Source organism: Glycine soja, chromosome 5 (genome assembly GCF_004193775.1).
Source record: "Glycine soja cultivar W05 chromosome 5, ASM419377v2, whole genome shotgun sequence".
Lineage (NCBI taxonomy): Eukaryota > Viridiplantae > Streptophyta > Magnoliopsida > Fabales > Fabaceae > Glycine > Glycine soja.
Window position 1 is genome coordinate 2,356,562 of NC_041006.1, and position 23,710 is coordinate 2,380,271.

The 23,710-nt window shown below is 30.8% G+C and overlaps 1 protein-coding gene and 1 pseudogene across 1 annotated transcript; one reads left to right on the forward strand and one right to left on the reverse strand.

Moving 5' to 3' along the window:
• Positions 1 to 1,901: 1,901 nt before the first annotated feature.
• Positions 1,902 to 3,877, reverse strand: LOC114411862 (annotated as a pseudogene).
• Positions 3,878 to 7,478: 3,601 nt separating this feature from the next.
• On the forward strand, positions 7,479 to 11,138 carry LOC114411863 (NAP1-related protein 2-like). The gene is made up of 10 exons (XM_028375586.1): positions 7,479 to 7,707; positions 7,907 to 8,029; positions 8,122 to 8,172; positions 8,363 to 8,434; positions 8,628 to 8,741; positions 8,843 to 8,904; positions 9,601 to 9,661; positions 9,770 to 9,826; positions 9,952 to 9,987; positions 10,837 to 11,138. Exons 1-10 carry the CDS (start codon positions 7,591 to 7,593, stop codon positions 10,912 to 10,914), a joined length of 771 nt encoding a protein of 256 aa, XP_028231387.1. The 5' UTR covers positions 7,479 to 7,590; the 3' UTR covers positions 10,915 to 11,138.
• Positions 11,139 to 23,710: the final 12,572 nt, after the last annotated feature.

Here is a 23,710-nt window from a genome sequence, read left to right on the forward strand (position 1 = left end):
TTTATAAGTTAGTAGCGAAACTTGTTAAGCTAAGCTAAAAACTTATATGGAGATCATGTGTTAGTTTAATAAAAATAAGTTTAACCAATAAGGGTGTCATTATTAGTATATAATTTTGTCCCTTAGTCATGCAATCGTGATTTTAATCTTTGACTAGTGTATATGAAAATAAAAATAAGCTTAATTTTGTACAAGCTCTTTTAATTTTTTTTCCTTAATGCTTATTTAAATTATTTATCTAAACCTGATCATTATTTTTTTTAAGGTTTAAATAAATGACTAATTCTCATAAGCACGTAAATATTTTGGTCTCATAGCTTCTTTTGTTGATTTGATTGATTATATTTGCATTTTAATTTTATGCTAGTCCATTTGCCACCTGCACTATATTTGGATTCGGGAAGTAGTAAGAAGAAAAAATTGGTTGAAAAGGATGCTGAATAAATTTGTCATGCTCATCTTAATTATGTCCTCTTATCTCTGCATCATGTCCCAGCATACAACTTCCATGTACAGTAAAGTGTGCCGAGTAAAAGGATGGAAAATATGAAGCAAAAGGAGGGTAGATTCTTAAATGTAGCATATTGGTTTATTGTATAATAAAATGGATGCAGCTGTAACTTGCTAGTGATGTAATGCAGTAATGAAATATAATTTATATATATATATATATATATAATAGCTCTGCCTTGCCCTTTTTTAGCTAACATTTCCTTTTGAATTTTGAGGAAGAGAAAGATATTAATTAGTGGAAGGCTCTATTTTTTATGAACATCAAGGATATTTTTTATCTCCTTTAAAAAAAATAGATATTTTCTAACTAATAACAATAGACTAATCTCTTCCTAAGAGTAAAGATTATCAAAATAGGTTTTTCTTCTTTTTACAAAAGATTTTCTCTACACAGAACTAAGAATCAAACCTGATAAGCATGATTAAAAGACCTAACTATCTACTAACTATGTTAGACTTTCTTGTTAATTCAACTATAGGCGTCAACTAAAAAGGTCGAGGTATAACCGGTCATTAGAAAGTTCACCAAATTTATATAAATGGAGAACACTCTTATTGCCTTGTCTACTAGCATTTGAGGTATCATGGATGCCATGGAACTATGTTCACTAAACCGTTTCAATGAATTTCTCATTGAAAATGTTCCTACCACAACTAGGAGCCGCCTCTACTATCATAGACCACTTCATTTCACTGCTGCTACTACAACAACTGCAACCTCTCCCGGCCAAACTATTTCTGCAAGCCGTGATAATGGACCAAGGGCATTGTCCTCCGTAATGTCCCTATAGGCAACAATTACCACTGAACTCCAATTCTAATGGCATGTGGGTGTCCATAGATTCAATCAAACCTTGGTTTAGAGGCGGGTGCACTGGAACAAGGAGCAAGGGATCACTATGGTGATCATCATCACCATGAAGAATTGAAGTGGCTGGAAAATCTAAGTGGTGTGGCATTTGGGAGGCCTTAAGCAACAAGTCCATCAACTAATTGAAACATTCCATGTTTCTTTGTCTCCAAGAATCATTACCATTGAGGGTAAAAGATATGTTTGACAATTATTTTTGTTGTGACCATAATTATTGCATTTTGAATACCTCAATAAAGTGTTGCTCGTTGCTCCTCTCTAGTTTGTATGACTTTGTTGGTCATCATTTTCACTTCTTACCTCTTTTTGTCTTCCAACAGGTGTCATGTACTCTAGAGTCTAGAATGATGGTAGAAAGACCAATAGTTATTGGTTATATTTCTTCTCATTTAATGAGCATTACCATTTCACCATACTTCTCCATTAATGGCAGAAAAATCACTTGACAGGACAACTAAATGCTTCTCTAGCGGCCATTTTATTATACCATCATGCATCGCACATCATGTATATTAAATTTTTGTGATGTCGTCAGTATTGAACTAATAAGCCAATTAGGTGAAAATCAGGAAACAATTGTGAGTTTTCCTTATAAACTAAGGCAGTCAAGTCTAGATAAACTACTACCTCAATCACCTCTGTCACCAGTAATCTCTGCAAGAACAAAATCCATATTTGAACGAGTGGAAGCGGCTTCTATCTCTCACAATGACTTCTACTTTATAAACTTAAGAAATCAGCTTCATCACAGTATGGCAGTCCCCACAAACCCTCAGGTTCTTCACAATTCTTAAAATCCTTCCCTTGGGAAGTTTTGCTATTCCAAAAGCAGCAGCAAGCTTCTCACTGTGCTTAGAAACTGAATCTTCTTTTTCTTCCTCTTCAATATCATGCAGGACACTCCTTAGCTGTGGTGCATAACCTGCTTCTGTTCTGAGTCTCAACATTATTTCCCTCTGTTTATCACGAGCCTCTTCCGTAACCTCATTAGGCTTTTCACCAGCCACAAAACCATAAATGACCTAATCAATTTCATTCATGCTCCAACCAGGAGTTTTTTTCATGCTATGTTCAGTCATCATTCTTCTTATGCTGGAAACATCCTTCCATTTCCCTGCAACGGCATAAACATTTGAGAGCAGTACATGATCACCAGAGTTTTCTGGATCCATTTCAGCAAGCCTTGCTTTCACAAGCTCTGCCATTTCAATATTACCATGAATGCTACAAGCCCCAAGGAGAGTCTTCCAAATGATTGCATTAGGAGAAACTGGCATTTCACATATAACTCATAGGCCTTCTGCAACCTAGCAGCTCGACCATACAGACCAACCATGCAACCATAATGCTCCATGGCAGGCTCAATACCATACTAATTCTTCATCGTAGAAAATCAACCACACCCTTCCTCAACCAAGCCACTATGGCTACAAGCATACAGTAGCGATATAAAAGTAATACCATCTGGCCTAACTTCGGATTCTTCCATCTCATGAAAAAGCTGTATTGCCTCTTCTCCACAACCATGCATCGCAAGTCCCGCTATTATTGATGTCCAAGACACAATGCTTCTCGCCACCGGCATATTCTGAAAGACTAACCTAGCCATAGCTACATTCCCACACTTGGAGTAGGTATCTATGGTATCTATGAGAGCATTATTTACAGAACCAACATAAAGAAACCCAGCTTTCTCCACAAACCCATGTAAAATCTTCCCAAACTCAAACGCCCCAGCCTGTGCACAAGCGGACAGCACCCCAGTGAGGCTCACCTCATTTGTCCCAATTCACTCGCGCAGCAACTCCCTGAAAAACCCAAAAGCCTCGTCAAAACAACCATTATGAGAAAACCCAACAATCATAGTGCTCCAAGAAACCTCATCTCTCAGAGGCATTTCAGAAAAAACTCTCCTTGCCAATCCAAGCTCGCCTGCTTTGGCAAAACCAGCAAGCATCGCATTCCACGAGGTCACGTCCCGCGCGCCTTCCACGTGACCACGTTTGGTTCAGACATTTCATCGAACACCTGTCGCGCGGAACGGGAGTCCCCGCATTCAGCATACATGCTGATCAACGTTGTCCCGACAAAGATGTGGGCGTCGAAGCCGTGGCGGAAGGCTTGGGAATGCAGCTGAATGCCGGGTCTGAGGTGGCGGGAGTTGGCGACGCCTTTGAGGGCGAAGGCGAAGATGAAACTGTCGGGGGAGAGGGTGGGTTGACGGCGGAGTTGGATGAAGGGGTGGAGGGAGGAAAGAGGGGTTTGGGAGAGGGAGAGAGCACGAATGAGGGTGTTGTGCATGAAGGTGTGGGGGTTGGGGAAGTGGTGGAAGAGACGGAGAGCGTCGGTGATGGTGATAGCGCAGGGGAGAAGGAGCTTGCCGAAGACAAAAGGGTCTGTGAAGACCGGTTTTGCAGATTTTGGCGTGGATCTGCTTCGTGGGTTTCAGGCTGCTGCACCTGCTCAGCAGTGAAACCCATGCTTCTTCCATTTCCTAAACGGATAAAACATAAGTCTTGAACTATTATAAATGATAAATATCTAAATTCATTATAGAGTGATGCAATCATAAATTGGTCAAAAATACAAATTTAGTCCTTAAATTATAGGATCATGTCATTAAATTTAATTTGTGAGATTATTTTCATTAAGTTATAGCGTTCAAAGATTAATTTGATAATAAATTATATTTTGTAGGATCAATTTGATATTAAATTATAAAGTTTGAGAATTAATTTGTCATTAAATTATTTTTAATATTAATTTGTTAAATTTTTTATATAGGTCTAAATTTGAATGTTTTTTCTTCCAAGGATCAATTTGTCAACGCCTCACACTTTTAAGGACAAGATTGACTATTTATACCTAGGGTTGGATAAACGGGTTCAGGTCCATGGACTGACCCGCAGTCCGTGCGGATAACGAACCGATTTTTATAAATAGTTCATGGTTATGCAATATTTTTGGGTCCGCCCCGCTTAACCTATGGACTGTGTGGGTTTGGTCCACGGGTTGCCCGTAAGCCTACTCAATCCATGATTTGAGAATCCCACCAAATACAACACCTTAAGAATCTCGCTTAATCCAAATCTTTCATTGTTGACTTGTGATATTTTGAGCATCTAAATTACAACTATGACTTTCAAATTGGCATTTAGTATTGGTTCACGGGTGTTTAACAAATATCAAACTAGGCTTCTTGGTGATAATGTGCAAGCCTTGATATTTACTAAAAATTGGTTACTAGGATTTGATGAGCAAGGTAAATAATGTGTAATAATTGTTGTCTTTTAATCACTTAACTTGAGTTTATTCTAATATTTATTATCGTTTTGAGTTTTAAGAAAAGAATATGAAGATGTGGAGATGGAGAAGGCTCAAGCTACTTCAAATATAGAATCATTTGTTAGAGATGTTTAATTTTCATATTTTAGATTTATTGTTTGGATTTTTTTGTTAAGACATTATTTATTGATGTAATTGACTAATTGTTGATATTTTATTTACATTTGTGTTGAACTTAATTTGATTGTGTTGCATTTTTATTGAAATTGAAATTCTTTTAAGACTAGATATGCGGATCGGGCGTTTGACCTGCGAGATCCGTGGGACGGAGATGGACCAATTTATTAGATCCGTATAAAAATGCGAGACGGACTGACCCAATCCGCTGCCAATGCGGGCTTACGTGGGGCGGGCCGACCCGCTTACCCATCCCTATAATTATACCTATTATAAAACAAAAGTAAAATAAAAATTAATTTTAATTTTAATTTCTCATGCCACTAAAAATTAAATATAATTTTATTTTAATTTTCTGTTAACCAGATTCACTTATAAAGTATCTCCAAATATTTATGTTCTCTCACTAAAAAAATATTTATATTCTAAAGCAATACTATGTACATTAACACAAGTACTAACGATTTGTGTTCTTTATTGGGATTCGAATCGTGACTTTAAGTATGTAAAAAATCGTGTTTGAAAGAAAAAGACTCATATATGCGTTTCGACAAAGATTAATTACTTTTGACAGGAACTTCTTCCTACTAATACCATAATCTAAAAAAAAACTCTGTACACATTCTCACCTCAAGCAGATATTTGCTCAAAATTGTTCACTTGATTTGTCAACATAACTCCGAGCAAAAGAGAGATCGTATGCCCTGTAATGCCATCCAACTTTACACCCTCGTTTGGTAAACAAAAAGGAGTGTAGTAGAGAATAATGAAAGTTAGTGATGTTCTTATCATCAGTGTATCATCATCTCGGGATTGCAGGATAATTCTGTTCCTCTTTAGCTACTTGTTACACAATAGTACACAAGAATGATATTCTTCATCGATGAAACTAAAATTCTTCTGCTTCATAAATCATAGCAGATAGGTCTAAGGAGAAATTATTAAGTGACCTGGATCAACACATATTCATGGTCCTAACCAATGATTACATAATAGTACATATTTAAATTTTACAATTTACCGTAGGACTCATTCTCTTTGAAAATTATCAGCCCTTCATAAGGGGAAGTAAATGTAGGGCGGAAAGCTAACAACTCAAGGAGGTCAATTTTGAGACATTGAGCATATGAATCTTTCATCCTGACTTTGTTACCCACGCTAAAATTCCCAACAATTAATCGAAAGATAATAGGTGACAGAGGCATGTCCTCACAGCTTTTCTTATGCTTGCTTTTTTTTCCTTGGCTTTCTGAATAAGCAGAACCTTCTTGACAATATGAGAGTAGTATGTTCTGACATCAAGATGATGCACATATGTTTTGCTGGTAAATATGTGATACATCTACATGAAGTTTATGCAAATCCTGTATATGGGTTCCTTTGTCTGATTTCCCTGAAGCAAGAAACAGTTTTTGGGATCCTGTGTGTGGGGAGTTAACCTGCAACAAGAGCACCCCATTGACATACCTACACTATAGATAGCATGGAGAAAACCAAACTGCAGCTACATTTTTGAGGCAGATAGCATCAAGTCAACATATTTCAAATACAAAGTTTGGCAACACATTTAAAACATTTCATCACACGGCACAAAACCAGTTGTGTAAATTATGCTCATTCTAGTAGAATTAAGCTTCAGATGATTCAAGTGTTTCTCTTCCCTATCTCTTCCCTATAAATCTCAATATAATTAGCTCTATGTAATCGTATTACTTTTATATATTAATAAATAAATGGTGCCATTGACAGAGTCATAAAGAAAACGTTGAGAATGAATAATAAATTCCAAAAAAATTGAACAGAAAGGATGTATGCATAGGATAGACTACCATTAGAATAAATACTGTCTACAGGTTGAATATTTACAATGTGTTGTATTGATATTTTTAAATATACGAAAAAATTAAGAAGTATAAACCAAAACAAATGTATAACATATATTCAAGGAAATATTTTAAAATTATTAAAAAAAATACATAATTAATTCATGTAAAATATTAAATTTACGTTTTAAAATAAACATTTTTAAAAATTTTAAAAATAAAAAACCAGTTTAAATAAAATTAAACTAAAAATTAAAAATGAATCACACGTTTTTTTTTTATAAAAGTTCTATTTTTTAAGTGTGTTATTTCTTTTAAAGAGTTGATAAGATATAAATTATATAAAATCATTCAAGCCAAATATATAAGTAATGTTAGACTTTGATGTTCCAAATATCCTTTTCTTTAAAAGTAGAAATTCCTTCATATAACTTTTATGAAAACTATTTTCAAAGTGTTTGTGATTTTTTAACATTTTTGTTCATTAAAAAATGCTTTTACTTTTAGAAAACTCTTAAAATTTTATTTGATTCTGAATTCTTCATTTAACAAAAAGGGAAATTAAAAATTAAAAGATTCGAATGAAAATTATTCCTTCGTCAAAAAGGGAAACTATAAAATTAGAATAAATATATTTTTTTGACAGAAAAATTAGAATAAATATTAAATACTGTGTAAATACATATAAGCTTGAATATTAACCATTTATGTATCCACGTCACCTTTTTCAAAAGACGAAAACACCCCTCAATGTACACTTGTCCGAGATACCCTATTTATACTCGTCAGCGAGAATTTCGAGCCTAAACCCACAAAACCCTAACCATACACTACTTTTCTTTTTTCCTACACTTTTTCACTTGGCTTCCTCTGCCACGCCAAACAATCCCAGGCTTTTGAAAACGCGCGTTTCAGGCGAAGATGGTTGGCGACAACACGAAGAAGTTGATAGTCGCCGAGAATTTGGAGGATAGCATCGACGGCGAACTCGTCCTCTCCATCGAGAAGCTGCAAGAAGTCCAAGACGAGCTCGACAAGGTTTCTTTCACCATTTCCAATTCCACGTCACCATTCTATGCTTCTTAACTCTCAATTTATCAATATCAATTGAATTCATGTTTTCCACCATTTTAGGTTTTCATGATTCATAAATTTTATTGGTTCCTCGAATTAACGTAAACCTAGCGTAGTATGAATTCTGTATTGATGATGAATTTGAATTTGAATGTCGTTGTAGATCAATGAAGAGGCGAGTGATAAGGTCCTCGAAGTAGAACAGAAGTACAATGAGATAAGGAAGCCAGTTTACGATAAGCGAAATGAGATCGTCAAATCTATTCCTGATTTCTGGTTCACTGCTGTGAGTTTATTTCTTTTTGCTGTTAATTTGATTGTTGTTATGATGGTTAAACATTAAAATTTTGATTTATCTTTGTTTTGCTTGTGGTGTAGTTTATGAGTCATCCTGCCCTTTGTGATCTTCTGAACGTAGAGGATCAAAAGGTTTGGCTTCTTTCCTCACGCTTGCTGAAGTTTTGCGATTATGTTAAATTTTGTTAGATTCGGTTTATTTATTTACTTAGGGTGTTTTGTGAGGTTTACATGAGAGTGCATCCAATGTTTTTATTCCTTTGATTACTGATAATACCTGTTGATGAAGTTTAATTCATTTCCGGCATCCTTTGTTTGGTAGATATTTAAGTATTTGGGTTCTCTTGATGTTGAAGATAATAAAGATGTCAAATCAGGCTACTCAATCACCTTTGTAAGTTTTCCTTGCTCTCTTTCTCACCCTCCCCGAAAATAAAAATTCCCTTGTCTTTACTTAAGTGGTGCTTTTCTTTGTAGAAGTGATTTATGGCCTGTGTGAAGTCATGCTTGTTTTATTCATCGAAGAATAACCAGATGTTAATTTTCTACTGACAAAAATGACCAGTTTTTAATTATTTCTTGTTCAGAATTTCAATCTCAATCCCTATTTTGAGAATGCAAAGCTTACAAAGACCTTTACCTTCCTTGAAGAAGGAACAACAAAGATAACTGCTACCCCCATAAAATGGAAAGAGGGCAAGGTAAGGCTATGAATTCACTTTTTCTCCCCTATCAGCATCTACAGTTTTGATTTTGCTTCTTTTTTCTTTTTTACTTTGATACATAATCCTTAAATGTACAGGGATTACCCAACGGAGTTGAACATGACAAGAATGGGAAGAAGCGGGCTCGTATTGATATAAGGTTGATGTCTAAATTTGTATTTTTATTTTTAATTTTAGAGCACGGTAATATAATAAACAAGGAAAGCCATGGTCATCCATACATTTTAGTTTGTAAATGAGGCCACTTGAGCCTTTTCTTTTTGAAAAAGGAAAACATAATCTACTGCCGGAGTTTTCTTACCTACAAATTTGTCTGTGATCACAACTTCATGCATTACATTTTGAATTGATCAATTAGCAGATCAAGAAAGGGCACCTAGTTAGTGATGCTTGCTTGGAATTGGATCACTAAACCATATTCCACTTTTGATTCAGAAGACATGGTTTGCAATACAGTACCCATTTTTTCAATATGATTCTCCCTGTAAAACTATTCTATGTTGTAGCATACTTTTCTAAATGAGAATAACTATTTAAAAGATTAGAATATGGAAAGTATTGACCTGTGAAATGTTGGTAGACATAATCTTTTTATATCAGTTAGAAGTCTCCAGTCTTGTTTTGAAAGCTTAAGCAAGACATAGAATAAATTGGCAAAGCAGATACTGCAGCTTTTAATAAAACTTCTTTTTTGTGTGTGTGGACATCTTAATTATTGGTTAGTTAGTTATTACTTATTAATTATATTTGAAGGAAATCTTATTAAAGCTCCTTTCGTAAATAGTACATGGAACCAATGATTAATATTTTAATTTTCTTGTGCCAATAAATGCAGTTTCTTTAGTTGGTTCAGTGACTGTGAGCAGAAAGGTGATATGGATGAAATTCATGACGAGGTATATTTTTTTCTGGTCTTATAAAAAATTTTCCAGATTGAAGTTCTTTAGTTATTTTTTTTTTCTTCTTCACATTAGTCTTAAAGCAATATTTCACTCTAAATGCAGGTTGCAGAATTAATCAAGGATGATTTATGGCCAAATCCACTCACTTATTTCAACAACGTAAGTTAAACTTTTCACTTTTTGTATCTTCTCTTTCATGAATAGCTGTTCTACTTTCAGATTGCACGTATTTATCCCATTTATTTTTTCCATTGTGTTTCTAATGCTAATTGACTCTGGAACAGGAGCTTGATGAAGAGGATGTTGAAGCTGATGATGAGGTAATTGAAGTTCCATTTTTCTTACAAAAAGTATAGGTGATTGACAAATATGATTGGAGTATCACTTTTTATGTTTTATGGAACCTGACAATTGCTGGATCCATGCTGAATTCATCCAAAATTCAGTCAATGGATACGCAATTTAATATGCAATTATTGGAGGCAAAGTTTAATGTTGAGCATGTACAAGGCACTTCTAGCAGTCATATTTTGAACTCCAGAGGTTTAACTGAATGCTTTAATTTCTGTTCCTGTTTTTGTATAGTACAGATGTTAATATAAAGAAAACGAAACTTGAGAGTTTAGATTGTCAAATCACCAATGTGATGTAAATTCCATTTAATAACTGTTAGAATATATGAAAATATTTTATTATATCTTAAGAATATATTAGACTAACCTTAGGATTAGTTTCTCTTTATCTGTTGTGATTAGTTACCATATTGTACTAGTACTATAGATTTTATGAATATATCAAATCAAATATATAAATATGTTTTAATACATCTAAAGATAATAAACTCACTGTTTCATTCTCTTTTATCTGTTTTCCTCCCTCAATGTCTAAAAGTATATAATTTCAACAATAACAAGAGATTTTTCTGTGAAGACACAACAAAATGCTAAAAAGTTGTAATCATCATATTCATGATCTGAAAACAACAAAGAATATGAACTCATTTTAAGATGTTTGATTCCAAAAGAAAAAAAAATGAGTTGCCCCGCTGATTGTTATTTTACCTAAGAATTACATTCTTAAAGTATTCAAGTCATGCTAACTTGTATTTTAAATTAATAATATTGCAACTTCCTAAATATCTTCATATCAAGTATAATTCTCATTGGCAGGAAAACGATGAGGATGACTCTGAAGATGATGACCAAGAGGAGAATGACACTGGGAGTGAGGATGGCAATAACAGTTGAAAAAATGGATTATGGTGCTGTTTTCTGTTTATTTATCTGGTTGAGTATGTAAGTAGGCTTTTGGGCATGGTGACCGTTGCCATTTTTTCAAGGTTTATACCCTCAATGAATGATTTGCGGTATAATATACATTATCGTAATTTGTATACAAGAAGAATCAATTCTAAATTGACAACTTGAGTTCTAAAATTATGAAACATAAGTTTTTGGAATTGGATTTATAATCCGAATTTTTTTAGTATGACGAAAGGAATTATGGAGAGATATATAGAAAGTTTATTTCTAATCGTAACTAAATCTTTCATTTTTTTTTTGTATAGTAGAGATTGAAGCAAAATAGTTATTAAACGATTCTTTTAGTTTACTAGAGACATCTACATTTTTTTAGCTCAGACGGAAATATTATGCTTTTCCTGAAGATTCTATTAAATAGAAATAGAGAACGAAGTAATTAGAAAAAAAATATAAATTATTATAATACTGCTCTTCTAGACTCAAGGTGGAACTATATACAAAGTGGTTCTCTGATCATAATTTGTTAATTAACCTGTGAAGTTGTTTCGCTGGTTTCATCCTTCACGCACTGTTTTTTGTGATACTAGTGACATACTAGCCCTCTCTTGTGGAATTACATAGTAAAATTACAGTATTTGTTGTATATTTGGATTTCTTGGCATAAGGATTACCATTCAAGGCATTTTACCGATATTGAACCATTTCAAATGCTATGTTGATCTATTTTCCTCCGACCTGATGACTGTAGTTGGAATGATCCTTCCATCCCTTTTCTGCTGCATGTTTCATTTGAATTTATGTTAAACATAGATACAGTCACCCTTGCAGTCGTGGTCAGTTGAGACTTTTTCTATGCAATAAGCATCAATACATGTTAACGTGTGGAGCCGTCAAATTGTGACATGAGTATTCCGTTCAGGTTGCTGCCCTGATAAAATTGTACTGTAGTTGGAATTAGGAGGAAAAAATCTAGACAATCTTCTTGAACATATCAGACTGCCTCATTAATACAAGTTTTTTGTTTTTCTTTACGTGTAATGTCGTAGTTACTTAATGCTGATGCAATAATGAGTGCTTGCACTACGGAACAAGATTGCCATATCCCAAAATTTACTATTTTCAGAAGCCTGCGAGCATTCGAATGTGAAATTAAATTTCCTTCTAAGCTCATGGAATTCAAGCGTACCTTGAACCTATGCAGGCAATTCTAGGTATTCTTTACAACGTCGTTCGTGGCACTCCCAAGCTTTAGAATTTAGGCATTTCTCAAGCGCTTGTCCACCGATTTTAATACGATTATTTTTATGCATATATCGGGATATGTTGAATTGTTGCTTTATCTCTGTAAGAAATCAAGTTTAACTACGGTACTTTTTTTGTTTAACTTCCACTTGTCCACTTGTAACTACGGTACTTTCATTTTAGTTGCGCTCCTTTTTTTTTTTTTTCTTTTTACAAATCTTTCCACTGTTAAAGTGTATAATGTGAGAGGTTTAACTCAACCTCAAAAGTTAGCTCAAGAGGTGAGGGTTGTCCCTCACTTATATATTCTAATGTGAGATTATTTTTAGCCGATGTGAGACTTTGATTATTTTTAACACACCCCCTCACGTCAAGCACTCCTTAGACTTGATGTGTGAACAACAAATAGTGGGTGTTTGTGATCACATCGTTTGTCTCAATCTTTGGAGTGCAACTTATATATCTGTTGGACAACTTCATGTCAATTGGTTTTAAGATGAAATCTAACAGTTCTATTCATCAACTAGCATGAATAACATAACCGGTGGGTGACTTGCGTTGTTAGTAGTTGAAATGTTTATTTTATCGACAGATTTTACCAAAATACTCACAAGGAGTTTTTTTATAAAAAAAAATACACAAGGCTGAAGGCTCAACCGGAAATATACTACACGGTTGGGCTAAACCATGCATTGACTAAGCCCGATCCATATATTGGGCCAAACTCGACAAACATCTTTCAATTTTAAACTCGAAGTTGCAATTTGAGACGAGAGGCCATGCATTCTGGGGGCACATATATAAGGTGATGTTGATGTGGGTGCTATTATGGACTTAAAAAAAGGTTGTGTGTGGTATTTCATGAGTTTCTGTGCAGTTTACCACAGGCAGCATGTATTATTATTATGCTATGACAATCTCAGAAGATTGACTAGTCAGTGGCCCCTGGATATTGGCAATGTACTTGCTAACGAAAAATCTTTTTCAAAGTTGAATAGAGTGAAGTGAAGTCACCAGCTCAGCTGAATTGTACTAGTGCACTATGTCTATACCCATACATAATCAAAGGATATTTGTTACCTTTTTGGTTGGTTGGTGCTTTATGAGTATGTTTGCAATGCCCAGTGGAACAAGTTGGGATTCATTCTTCAGTAGCCAGCAATGTTTGTTGCCTCTTCTAAAATTGTTGCTTCACTTGGATTGTAGATATCATCATAGAGACACATCGAAGCAAGGAGAGACATAATTCAAAATTGAAGACCCACGTGTTTTATATATATATGGACCACAAATTTTGCACCACATTAAATCAAATGGTGGCATTTACGAATTGACCATGACGTAGTATGCAGGTGAAAAAGTATATATAATGCGTTAAACTTCAAGTCAACATCAGTGTTCCCAACTTGGCCTCAAGGCTGGCTGGTTGCTACTCATCAATTTATTCACTTCCTTTTAGGTTTTTTTTTTCCTTCCCCTAATTGAGTAATTTTCGATCTCATAGTTAAGCGTTTTTCGTCCAGGAAAAATTTTCTGTATAAAAATAAGTAATTAGTCTAGTATGCAATGTTAATATAGATAAGGAGAATTAATTAATATGCATCGTCAATATAGTTTTGTGCTTACATTCACTTTCTTAAGAAGAAAAAAAATCTTCAAATATAATGAAATCTGTTGAGCAATAAATACTTGAATAGAATATCTTTATCAGCGAAACTTTGAACTATCATTAAACAATTTGCAGGAACTTTTAACTTTTTGCCAGAATCAATTCTCATCACTATACTAACATTCACAGTTATACTTGAGGTTTTATTGATGTATTAAAAAGATGTTTAGCATTTTTTTTCCTTTTCAGAAAATTAGTGCATTAATTTTACTGAAAAATAAACTAAAAAGAAGTGAAAAAATCAATCAACTTTAATTAAATAAATTTTTAGTAATTTTTCCCTTTTCAGAAAATATTTTATCAACATTTTTGGTTACAAGATATTTTATGATCGATCAGCATAAAGATCACCTCAATTCTATTTATTTTTTAAAAAGATCATATCTTACAAACTAGGTTTAATTACTGTTTTATTTCGTGAATTTAAGAGGATGATTTTTTTTAGTCCCTGGAATTTAAAAATACTTTTCTTAATCCCTAAATTTTGATAAATTATTTTTTTAGTTCAACACATAATAAATTAACACTTTATATTAATTGTTAATACTTTGTGATAATTTTTAAACACTTTATAATAGTTTTAAAATGTAAATTTAAAATGAACCAGCATTATAATTTAATTTGAACAAATAATTTATTTAATTTATTGTCAAACTAGTTTCAACAATTTTTAAAGTAAGTGTACAAATTAATCATTGGTATCAAAGCTAATTTTAAACAAATTTTAATTATTGTTTTAGTCTTTAAATTTGGAGTGTGTGTCTTTTTAGTCTCTAAAATTTAAAACTATTTTATTCTTAAATTTTGACAAAAAAATTTTAATTGATACTTTGTGATAATTTTTAACTGTCATAAATTAATTTTTATTTTTTAACCACGTGAATTTGTATTTCAAAATTATCATAGTGCTAAAAGAATCATCATAAAATGCTAAAAATTGACATAAAATATCAATTTATTATGTGAAGGATTAAAAAAATAATTTATCAAAATTCAAGAATTAAAGAAGTCATTTTTAAATTTAAAGAATTAAAAAAAAACACCCCCTAAATTCAAAGACTAAATAATAATTAAACCTACAAACTATTCACTTATTATATGGCGTGATTTAATGTGAATTACTCTTCATGACTTTTCTGCAAGAGAAATAATATCTCTTTTGGAGTTGCAGATATACGTCAAATGTGATTGAAATTGTCGCGAAACATATATATTCATCAGAAAAATTGCACTGTATGATGAAACTTTCTTAGCCAAAATGTAATTGTGTAAGACATAAATATTACAACATTCATACATGTATTAGAATCACATATATATCATTCTCAAGACTTTCAAAAAATTTAATATGTAATATCTACTTTGACAATGTGTCCAAACAGACCATGATATCCTAAAATAAAATCTTAGCTAAGACAAAAAAAAAAAAAACAGTTGAGCAAGAAAATCAAGCTGTGGCTAATATTCATCCACTAGTTTCATCTTCCTTCCATAGGTTTAATATCTATAGGACCACACCACAACATCTCTAACATGTGTTGGAGTTCAGCTCCAAAACTGATGCACATTTGTGGATCTATGATCGATTTCTCAAAGCATTGTTGTCCAAAAAAGAGAGAAATATTTTGAATGACGTGTTATTTTCAGCCTTGAGGAGAGTTTAGAAACTGAGGCAGCTTTTTCAGACAGCACAAACAAAATTGTAACAGAGGGCTTTGGAATTTTGTGGCACAGTGTGGCACACGAGAGGGCGTGGCATCTTCATATATGTACTTCAAATTATTTTTGGAGACAGGGAAACCACCGTAGTGCAAAAGCCAAAAGCAGACATAATTTATTTTTTCTGATTAAGAAAATAGAGAGAAAGAGAGATTATGCTTATGATGCTGAATAGAATGAATGCCCCATTGCCCTATGCTGTGCTGAAAATTATTCTGGAACATGAACAGTAAAAGGTCAATTCAGAATTCATCTTTTGGAGAATAAAGTGACGAGCCGTGACCAAATCCTATATTTGTGCACTGAAAAAGTGGCACGTAGAAAACACAGATTTTCATGAATCTTTTTTCCATCTCAGTGGAATAAATACTATGTTACGCTTCCTATTTTACCAAAACTACATTCTCTTGTTATGATATTACTGTCAATAAGTCAATTAGCATGGCATTGCCATTTGGCTTCATTTGCATTCAAACATATACTAGTATGATTTTATTATTAGATTCTTTTACATGTAAGAATCTATTACTAAAGCTGTAAAGCATTAGCTACTCAAATTGATCACTCATCTCTATCATTTGGATTATATCGTAAAAAAAAATAAAATCTTCCATTTCAATAATTCGCTCCAAGAATACTATGGAGAAGACGACTACTTAAGAGAGGGAAGAATTGAATTTTTTTTAAAATGCTTTTTTTTTTTCTTAATTTACATGATGAAATTTTTTATTTAATTTTATTAGGTGTAAATTTCTCATTGGCTAGTTCTAAGAGTGAGTTGTTGGGTTTGTGATCACACAAGAATTTCTTGTTTTTATTCTCAAAATGATTATTTGTTATTTAAGTATTTTTTTTTAATAACTATAATTTGCAAAAAAAATTAACAACACAAGGATCAATTTTTTTTAATGATGAATTGAGGATTAAACTTTTGAGCCAACATTAAAAGGAATTACTAATTAATTAATTCTTCTACACTATGCAACAAGTTAAACCACTGAGGAAGAAAGAGACTTTCCTAACTTTGATGACAAGCAGTACCTAACCTTTAACAATATTTCAATTAACCCCACAAAACCTACCTGGTTGTTTTTTAAAATACATCTCTGCGCAGCCACAAAGAGAAAACAGCTTCTAACTAAACAATCATCCATCTGCATACTCTGCAATTTGTTCTTTAAGGCCAAAGAAATTAAAGCGGTCCCTAGAGCTTAAGGTAGCATGCACTGATCCAACCAAGAGAAATTATAAACAACATACATAGTGTTAACAACAACACTACTTTTAACATGCATGTATCATTGGTCCAACGCCACGAGCTGAGCTATAGCTAACTCATTAGTCATTCCAAAATGTAGTGAATGTGAATGCACCATCATCCACGTACTGCTTTCAGTAAATAATCATTGACTATTTGTTAGGATTTAAGCACAAGAGGAGAGTCTAATTCAAAATAATAGTTCATTAGGAGGGAGAACCTCGAGGATTAAGTACCGCATCAAGCAACTAGTTTATTCTACTCAATGTGGGGGACTCATAACATTATCACTCCTTTAAAGGTTGACGTCCACGATGACTTTTACTCTATCAACACTAACTCGGTAATAATCTTTTTCCCTTGGACCCGATGGTAGTCTTTTTTCCTTGGACGACTTCACTCATCTATCAATATTTGGTTTGCATCTTAATCCAACTTATGGGCAACTTTTGCATCTTAATCCTTGGACCCGATGGTATTCTTTTTTTTCCTTTATATGTGATTCAATTCTCAACGAAAGCACTAATTAATAGCACAAGTGAAGAACTTAACCCAATAGACCGGTCTATTAGGTGGGAGAGCCTTAAGACTTAAGTATCATAATATATTCTACTCAATGTAACACTCCTAACACCATCCTTCTAAATCCTTTTTGCAGCCATTATAATACTTTTGACATCTCTTCACCACGTTGAATCGCAGGATATATAACAGGTTCTTTTAAAACTAATTACTGAGATGGTACCGTTTTAAAAATTCTATAATATTAGACACAGATTTTCCTTTTACAAGCGCTGATATGGAGGAAAATGTTACTAGCTACTGGATAGTAGTTCACATGTTGACTTTCTAGCACGTTTCATTTTATTTTGTTTTTTAATATTTGAAATAGACTTTTGCTTCAACTTTATGAAGTCGTTAATTCATGTCATGACTGCTTAAAAAATAAAAAACCTAGCTACATGCGTGACATAGAGCAGATCAGAACCATTGAAAAATATTACTTTTTACTGTATATGCGTGACATATATTGCAAAGTATTTTCAGAAATTTTAATTTTTTTTAATGCATTATTAGATTAGATTTAGTTACACTTAATATTTCTAACTCATTTTCAGAGACGTGTTCCGTAAAAATTGAACTAAGATTTTCTTCCGTAAATTTATGTGCATTGACAACTGAGTTATGGTCAATGATTTAACATAATTATTAGTATATCATAAACTCAACAGTTTGGTTCATCTGGAAGGATGACTTAATTATCTGATTACAAATAGTATTCCATTAGATTTTATGTCCGAAATTTTCAATATTGGCCAGTCAATTTAACAATTTGACAGGATAACTTTTATTTCGGCGATTTTGATAGATGCTGTTTCATTGGACCTTTCTATACTCTTTGGATAAGATGCGCTTACGTGGACTGCCTTATATTAAAAACTAATACTAACTAGTATTTCATTTTACCTCTTAGGTACGCTTGACTTAATTTAAAGAAAAACTGCAATGGACAAAACAAAATTGCATAGTATGCAGTTCTATATCATTCAATGGTTGAAACTATTTTAAGTTATGCTTGATGTTAATCTTTTTCTTAGGATAATACATTATCTTTAAAGACTCGTATCTCTTGCACCTCCAAAACTTTACTTTTGTCACCACTAATTTAGATCTTAATTGTTTACTTGAGACAAATCATTGCTCAGTTTAAAACTTTTACATTAACCCATAATTAATGAAGAAATAATGTAAAAAAAATATGCTTTTTTTTTTCCTTTCCCCTAACAACTCAAATCATAATTAAGAAGGAAAAATAATGGTTATTTTTTCAGCTTGTTCCAATTTCAACCAAACAATCGATAATAGCAATTACCAACTAACATCAGATGATTCACTAGTACACCACTACACCGTAAGTGCCGTCAATAGATTTGTTGTTTTATGACGTGACCTAGATCAGTTGAGGCGACGTTATTTGATTTATAGGCCAGTCCGATTAGAATGCTGAATCATTTTTTGTTTTTTACTTGGTCGAAATCTAGATGGTCCAGTTTTTAGTAATTTTTCATGTCAAAATGATTTATTCAAACTTTAAAAGACTAATTTTATGACATTAGTTTATGATGACATTTTAAAGATAGATATTATAAAAATTAAAAAATTTATCATATACCATAATTTATAATCTATAATTAGATAATAATATTATGATCAATGCATAATTTTTTTCTCGTATATTAAAGAATATCAGTTCAGTCTGTACAAGTTTAATTTTGTAAACACCAACCAAAGACGGGTACAAATTGATCGGTTAAGCGGCATATGGTGTAGCAGCTCTAGCAAGGGTATGAGCCCCCAATGTTTAGCCTGCCTCCTCACAAACTCAACTGAAAAGTTTGGAAAAGATTCAAGAATTCTTTTACATTCTTGAATAATAGACCCAGGTATTAAATTTATTAGTTAGGTTTGAACTAGTTTAGTTTTGAAAATAACAACCGAAAACCAAAATGAACCAATCACTCAAAAAAAAATGGTCTAAAAAATTCAAGGAGATTTGATTTTTATTGGCTTTTGCTGGACTGATTTGTGGTTAATTAAGTAATTTTGGAAGTTATAAGAAAATAAGAAAAAATAAAATTGAAACCTAGTTGATAATTAAAGCCCCTTGATTGTCTAAAAGCTGAGTTCAGAATTCGTCACATGATTAATAATTCTAATCAATGACAAAAGTTAAATAAAAGAAGATAGTTTTTTTTTTAATAATAAAATGAGATATTTTAAGAATAGTTAAAGTCTAAAATTAGTTAAAACAAGGTGTAAATTATATTAATATTACACGAGGTTTAATATAATTATTTTTAATATTTTTCCTACTTTTAATATTACTCTAATTACTTCTTTTTCTTTATATAATAATCTAGGGTGAAGGCTAGGGTAGATGACCTATTAGGGGGTCTATACTGAACTTATTTTTAAACCGTAAGATTAATTTGATAATCATAGGATTACTCACGTAGATCTCTGCCCCTCCCCCTTCAACCACCGTTCACCGTCGCTAGAAGCAATTTCCGATTGCACCATTCGTTTTTTTGGTCATAATCTATAACTATTGTAAAGATAATTATAATGTTCCGTGTACATATTTTTTTAGATGATTTTGTCTTCTAACTGACTATGAAAGCTACCTCTAAATTAGGCTGTTATTATAAAAGATAACTCCTCAAATATGATAATTATTTATATATTTTAATTATTTTTTTATTAAAAACTAAAAAAAATATTGTTGATTGGTAAAGAATGGGACAAAGTTTATATTAATAAAATGATATACAATAATTTATTATTATATAAATTAAAAGGTTTGTGCAAGATAAGAATAATATCATTAATAATTACGTTAAGTATTTAAAAATATTAATATAATCTGGTCAATTTAAAGGTTTGTTGATAAATTCAACTAACAAATAAATTAAATGGTCCCACAGTAAGTAGTGGAACTTGCGTTTATTAATTTGATTGGAGAATTACATTTACATTAACAATATATAGAAAAAGAAGAAATTAATAAAGTAGTGAAACTTGGGTTAATGACTGAAATGAAATGAGATTGACATTTAGATCCAAATAATTTGTAACGAATATTTCAGTAGCATGCCACGCGGCAATCGAAGACGTGGGTGTGCTATGAGCCTATGAGGTACGATGTGAAGTTATTTACTGATTTACCCCTTTTCTATTGGATTCACTGGGCGCTACTTTTCATGAAAGTGCCCAATAGCGGCAGGCAAAATGCTAATAAAGAAATGATGTGACCTTCATTTTTCCACACCCATCTTTTATTTTAAAAAACAATTTATAGACATCTCTCATCCATTTCAATGATTTGATACTTCTATTTGGTTTTAAAAAAATATACTTACACAAAAGTATTTATAGTGTGAAGTAATTTAGAATTGAGTGTGCCTATATGCATGAGGAAATTGTTGTAATTTAACTACATATCTCAAATTCAAATATTAAATATATAATTACGTCATCTAAACTATAAGTAGTGTGAAGTGATTCATAATTCATTGTTTTTTAATCTTAAAAATGTACTTACACATAAAAATAATACACTTATATATGTTTTCTTCTTTTTTTTATAGGCACATATGCATAGAGACTGTGATTGCCAGTAATAATACACTTATATATGTGTTCTTTCTTTTATAGGCACTTTTATTGTCTTTAACCAATGACGAAGTAACAAAATTTAATTCGAGGGGCAAGAAAAAAAATTATTAAAAATAATAAAATATAGATTAAATTTAATTTTTGGTTCATATATAATTTTAAATTTATGATTTCTATTTTCCTATTTCTAATTTCTAAATCAAGGCTTAGTCTTCTTATTTTTCAGAATAAGTAATTTAAAAAATAAACTCGTAACTTTTTATGACCTTTATTCAAAGATAAGATAATAAATTAGTATGATATTTGTTTTGTTGATTTTATAAACACTATTTTATATATATCATTAGTTAAGAGTTATCAATTTTTTTAATTATAAAATTTATAAATTAAAAAAAATTAATATATAAAATTTTTAATTTTATTTTATATATATATTTTTAATAATTTACATTTTTTTATTTTATCAATTTATAAGTAAATTTCATAAATTAATATATAAATTTATATAGATTATTTTTACTCTAATTATATAAATCAATATAATTATATTAAATAATATGAAAATTATACAAATTACATAAATTTATTTTAATAAGTAAATTATTTTTATTCTAATTATATAAATTGATAAAATTTTAATATTTAATTTTTTAAGAAACTTACATGTTACTATTTTCGTTTTAAGTATAAAAATATTTAGTAAAAAAGTTTTTTGATACCAATTATATAAATCAAGAAAATTACATAAATTAATATGTAAATTATTTATGTAATTTATAAAATTTCTGAAAATTTATTTTTATATATAAATAATTCAATTTTTATTTTAATTATAAAATTAATTAATTTTTAATTTTTAGATTATTTAAATATCATCTTAAACTTGCCTAATTTGTATAAACTACATTCCTCTCTTATACCATTTTTATAACTTAATATACAATATGATTCTTGATTGATTTAACCGTTGAATTATATCTACATATTACTAATAATTTAAGTCAAATTTTGTCAAAATTAAACAACAACGAAAAGGTAATCAAATATTTCAGATTTTAGTATATTTTGAAATATTTATAATGCATCAATTTTAATCTATATGAACAAAATAATAAATAATTTTGGATTAATATAAAATTTTGTGTATGTGATTTATGTGAAAGAAATTTTCAATCTAATAGTAAATTTTAAGAAAATATTATCTTGTTGAAAATTATAAAACTGTGTAATAATTATCAAGAACAAATTTTTATATTCAATAATTTATTATTGTATATTAAAATAAAATTTTATAATAAAAAATCCGTGTAAATTAAAAATTAAATATGTTTAAATATTAAATATTTTATTTTAATTTAAGAAATGTATCATTTGAAAAAAATAATTATTATTTACTAATGATACATGTAAAATAATGTTTATAAAACTAACTAAACAAAACAAGTATCTTAATTATTTATTGTTTTATCTTTAAATAAAAAAAGTTATAGTTTAACTCCAATTAAGATATTTTTTATTTTTCACTTTATTTAACTTCTTGTCACATAAACATCATGTTAACAAGCACGAATATGTCACATCACCATTCAATTGACAAAAGAACCAAAATTGCTTCTCCAAAAAAAAAATAGGAAAATTAAATATCTGGATTTAGAAAATAGGGGACCAAAATCGCATATTTGAAATTACAAGGGAACAAAATTACAATTTAGCATAAAATATATATAGGTTAAATTAGTTTTTCGGTCCTCTATATTTTGTTTAGATTCAATTTAGTCCACTAATTTTTAAAATCGATTCAATTTAATTTTCTTGTCTAAATTAAATAGATGGCCTTAGAAAATGAGCATTTTCTAGCTGTTTAAAATCACTTAATGATGTTTTTAAACCATCATAAAATGCAATTTATTAACACTAATGTTGTTGAATAAATTTAGATGGTAGGACCAAATTGAACCCAAAAAACCTAAAGAACCAAATTAAACCTAAAAAATTAGAGGATAAATAATTTAACCTAAAATATACAAAAAATAATAATATTATGTATGTATATTAATATATTTTTTTTAATATACATATATACATACATATATATAAACTATCAAACATGTTTTGTTAATACATACAATTTTTCTTTAATTTTTTTATCTCTCTTTTCTCATCAATCATATTACCTGTTAATTAATATTGTAATTTTCATGTATCATTTTCGTTCTAAATTGGGTTAGTTTGATTTGAGTTGTGTAAATTTGAACCAACCCAAATCAATAAAAAAATATTTGGCTCCAATTTTAATTTCTCATAAATCCGATCCAAATAGACCAATGAACATTCATAACCTACTTACCTACCTACCTATATCTCTCTCTCGCTCTTTATATATATATATATATATCAAGTGAGTGAAGTATTTATTTAATGAGACAAGTAAAACTGGATATAAATAAAAATAATTAATTTTGATCTAATTGATTTAATCAAACTAGTTCTATTAGATTAGGTCACCACCTTAATCATAAAATTGATTGTTTCAAATTGGTCACATTGGGTCAACTATATGACCGATTCAATGAGTAACCTAGTTAGACTTTCGTATCGATTTTTTAAAACTATGTGAGTAACCACTAAGGTTGACCTAGTAAAGGAAGATGATAAATGCATAAAAAATTAGGTTTGATTTTTATTATTGTTGTTGTAATAAAAAACATATGATAAAG

Excerpts from the sequence above, each read along its gene's own strand:
- LOC114411863 (XM_028375586.1), top strand. The coding sequence starts at position 7,591 with ATGGTTGGCGACAACACGAAGAAGTTGATAGTCGCCGAGAATTTGGAG. Across the intron at positions 9,827-9,951 it reads CACTCACTTATTTCAACAAC|GAGCTTGATGAAGAGGATGT; the intron begins GTAAGTTAAACT and ends ACTCTGGAACAG. Across the intron at positions 9,988-10,836 it reads ATGTTGAAGCTGATGATGAG|GAAAACGATGAGGATGACTC; the intron begins GTAATTGAAGTT and ends TCTCATTGGCAG.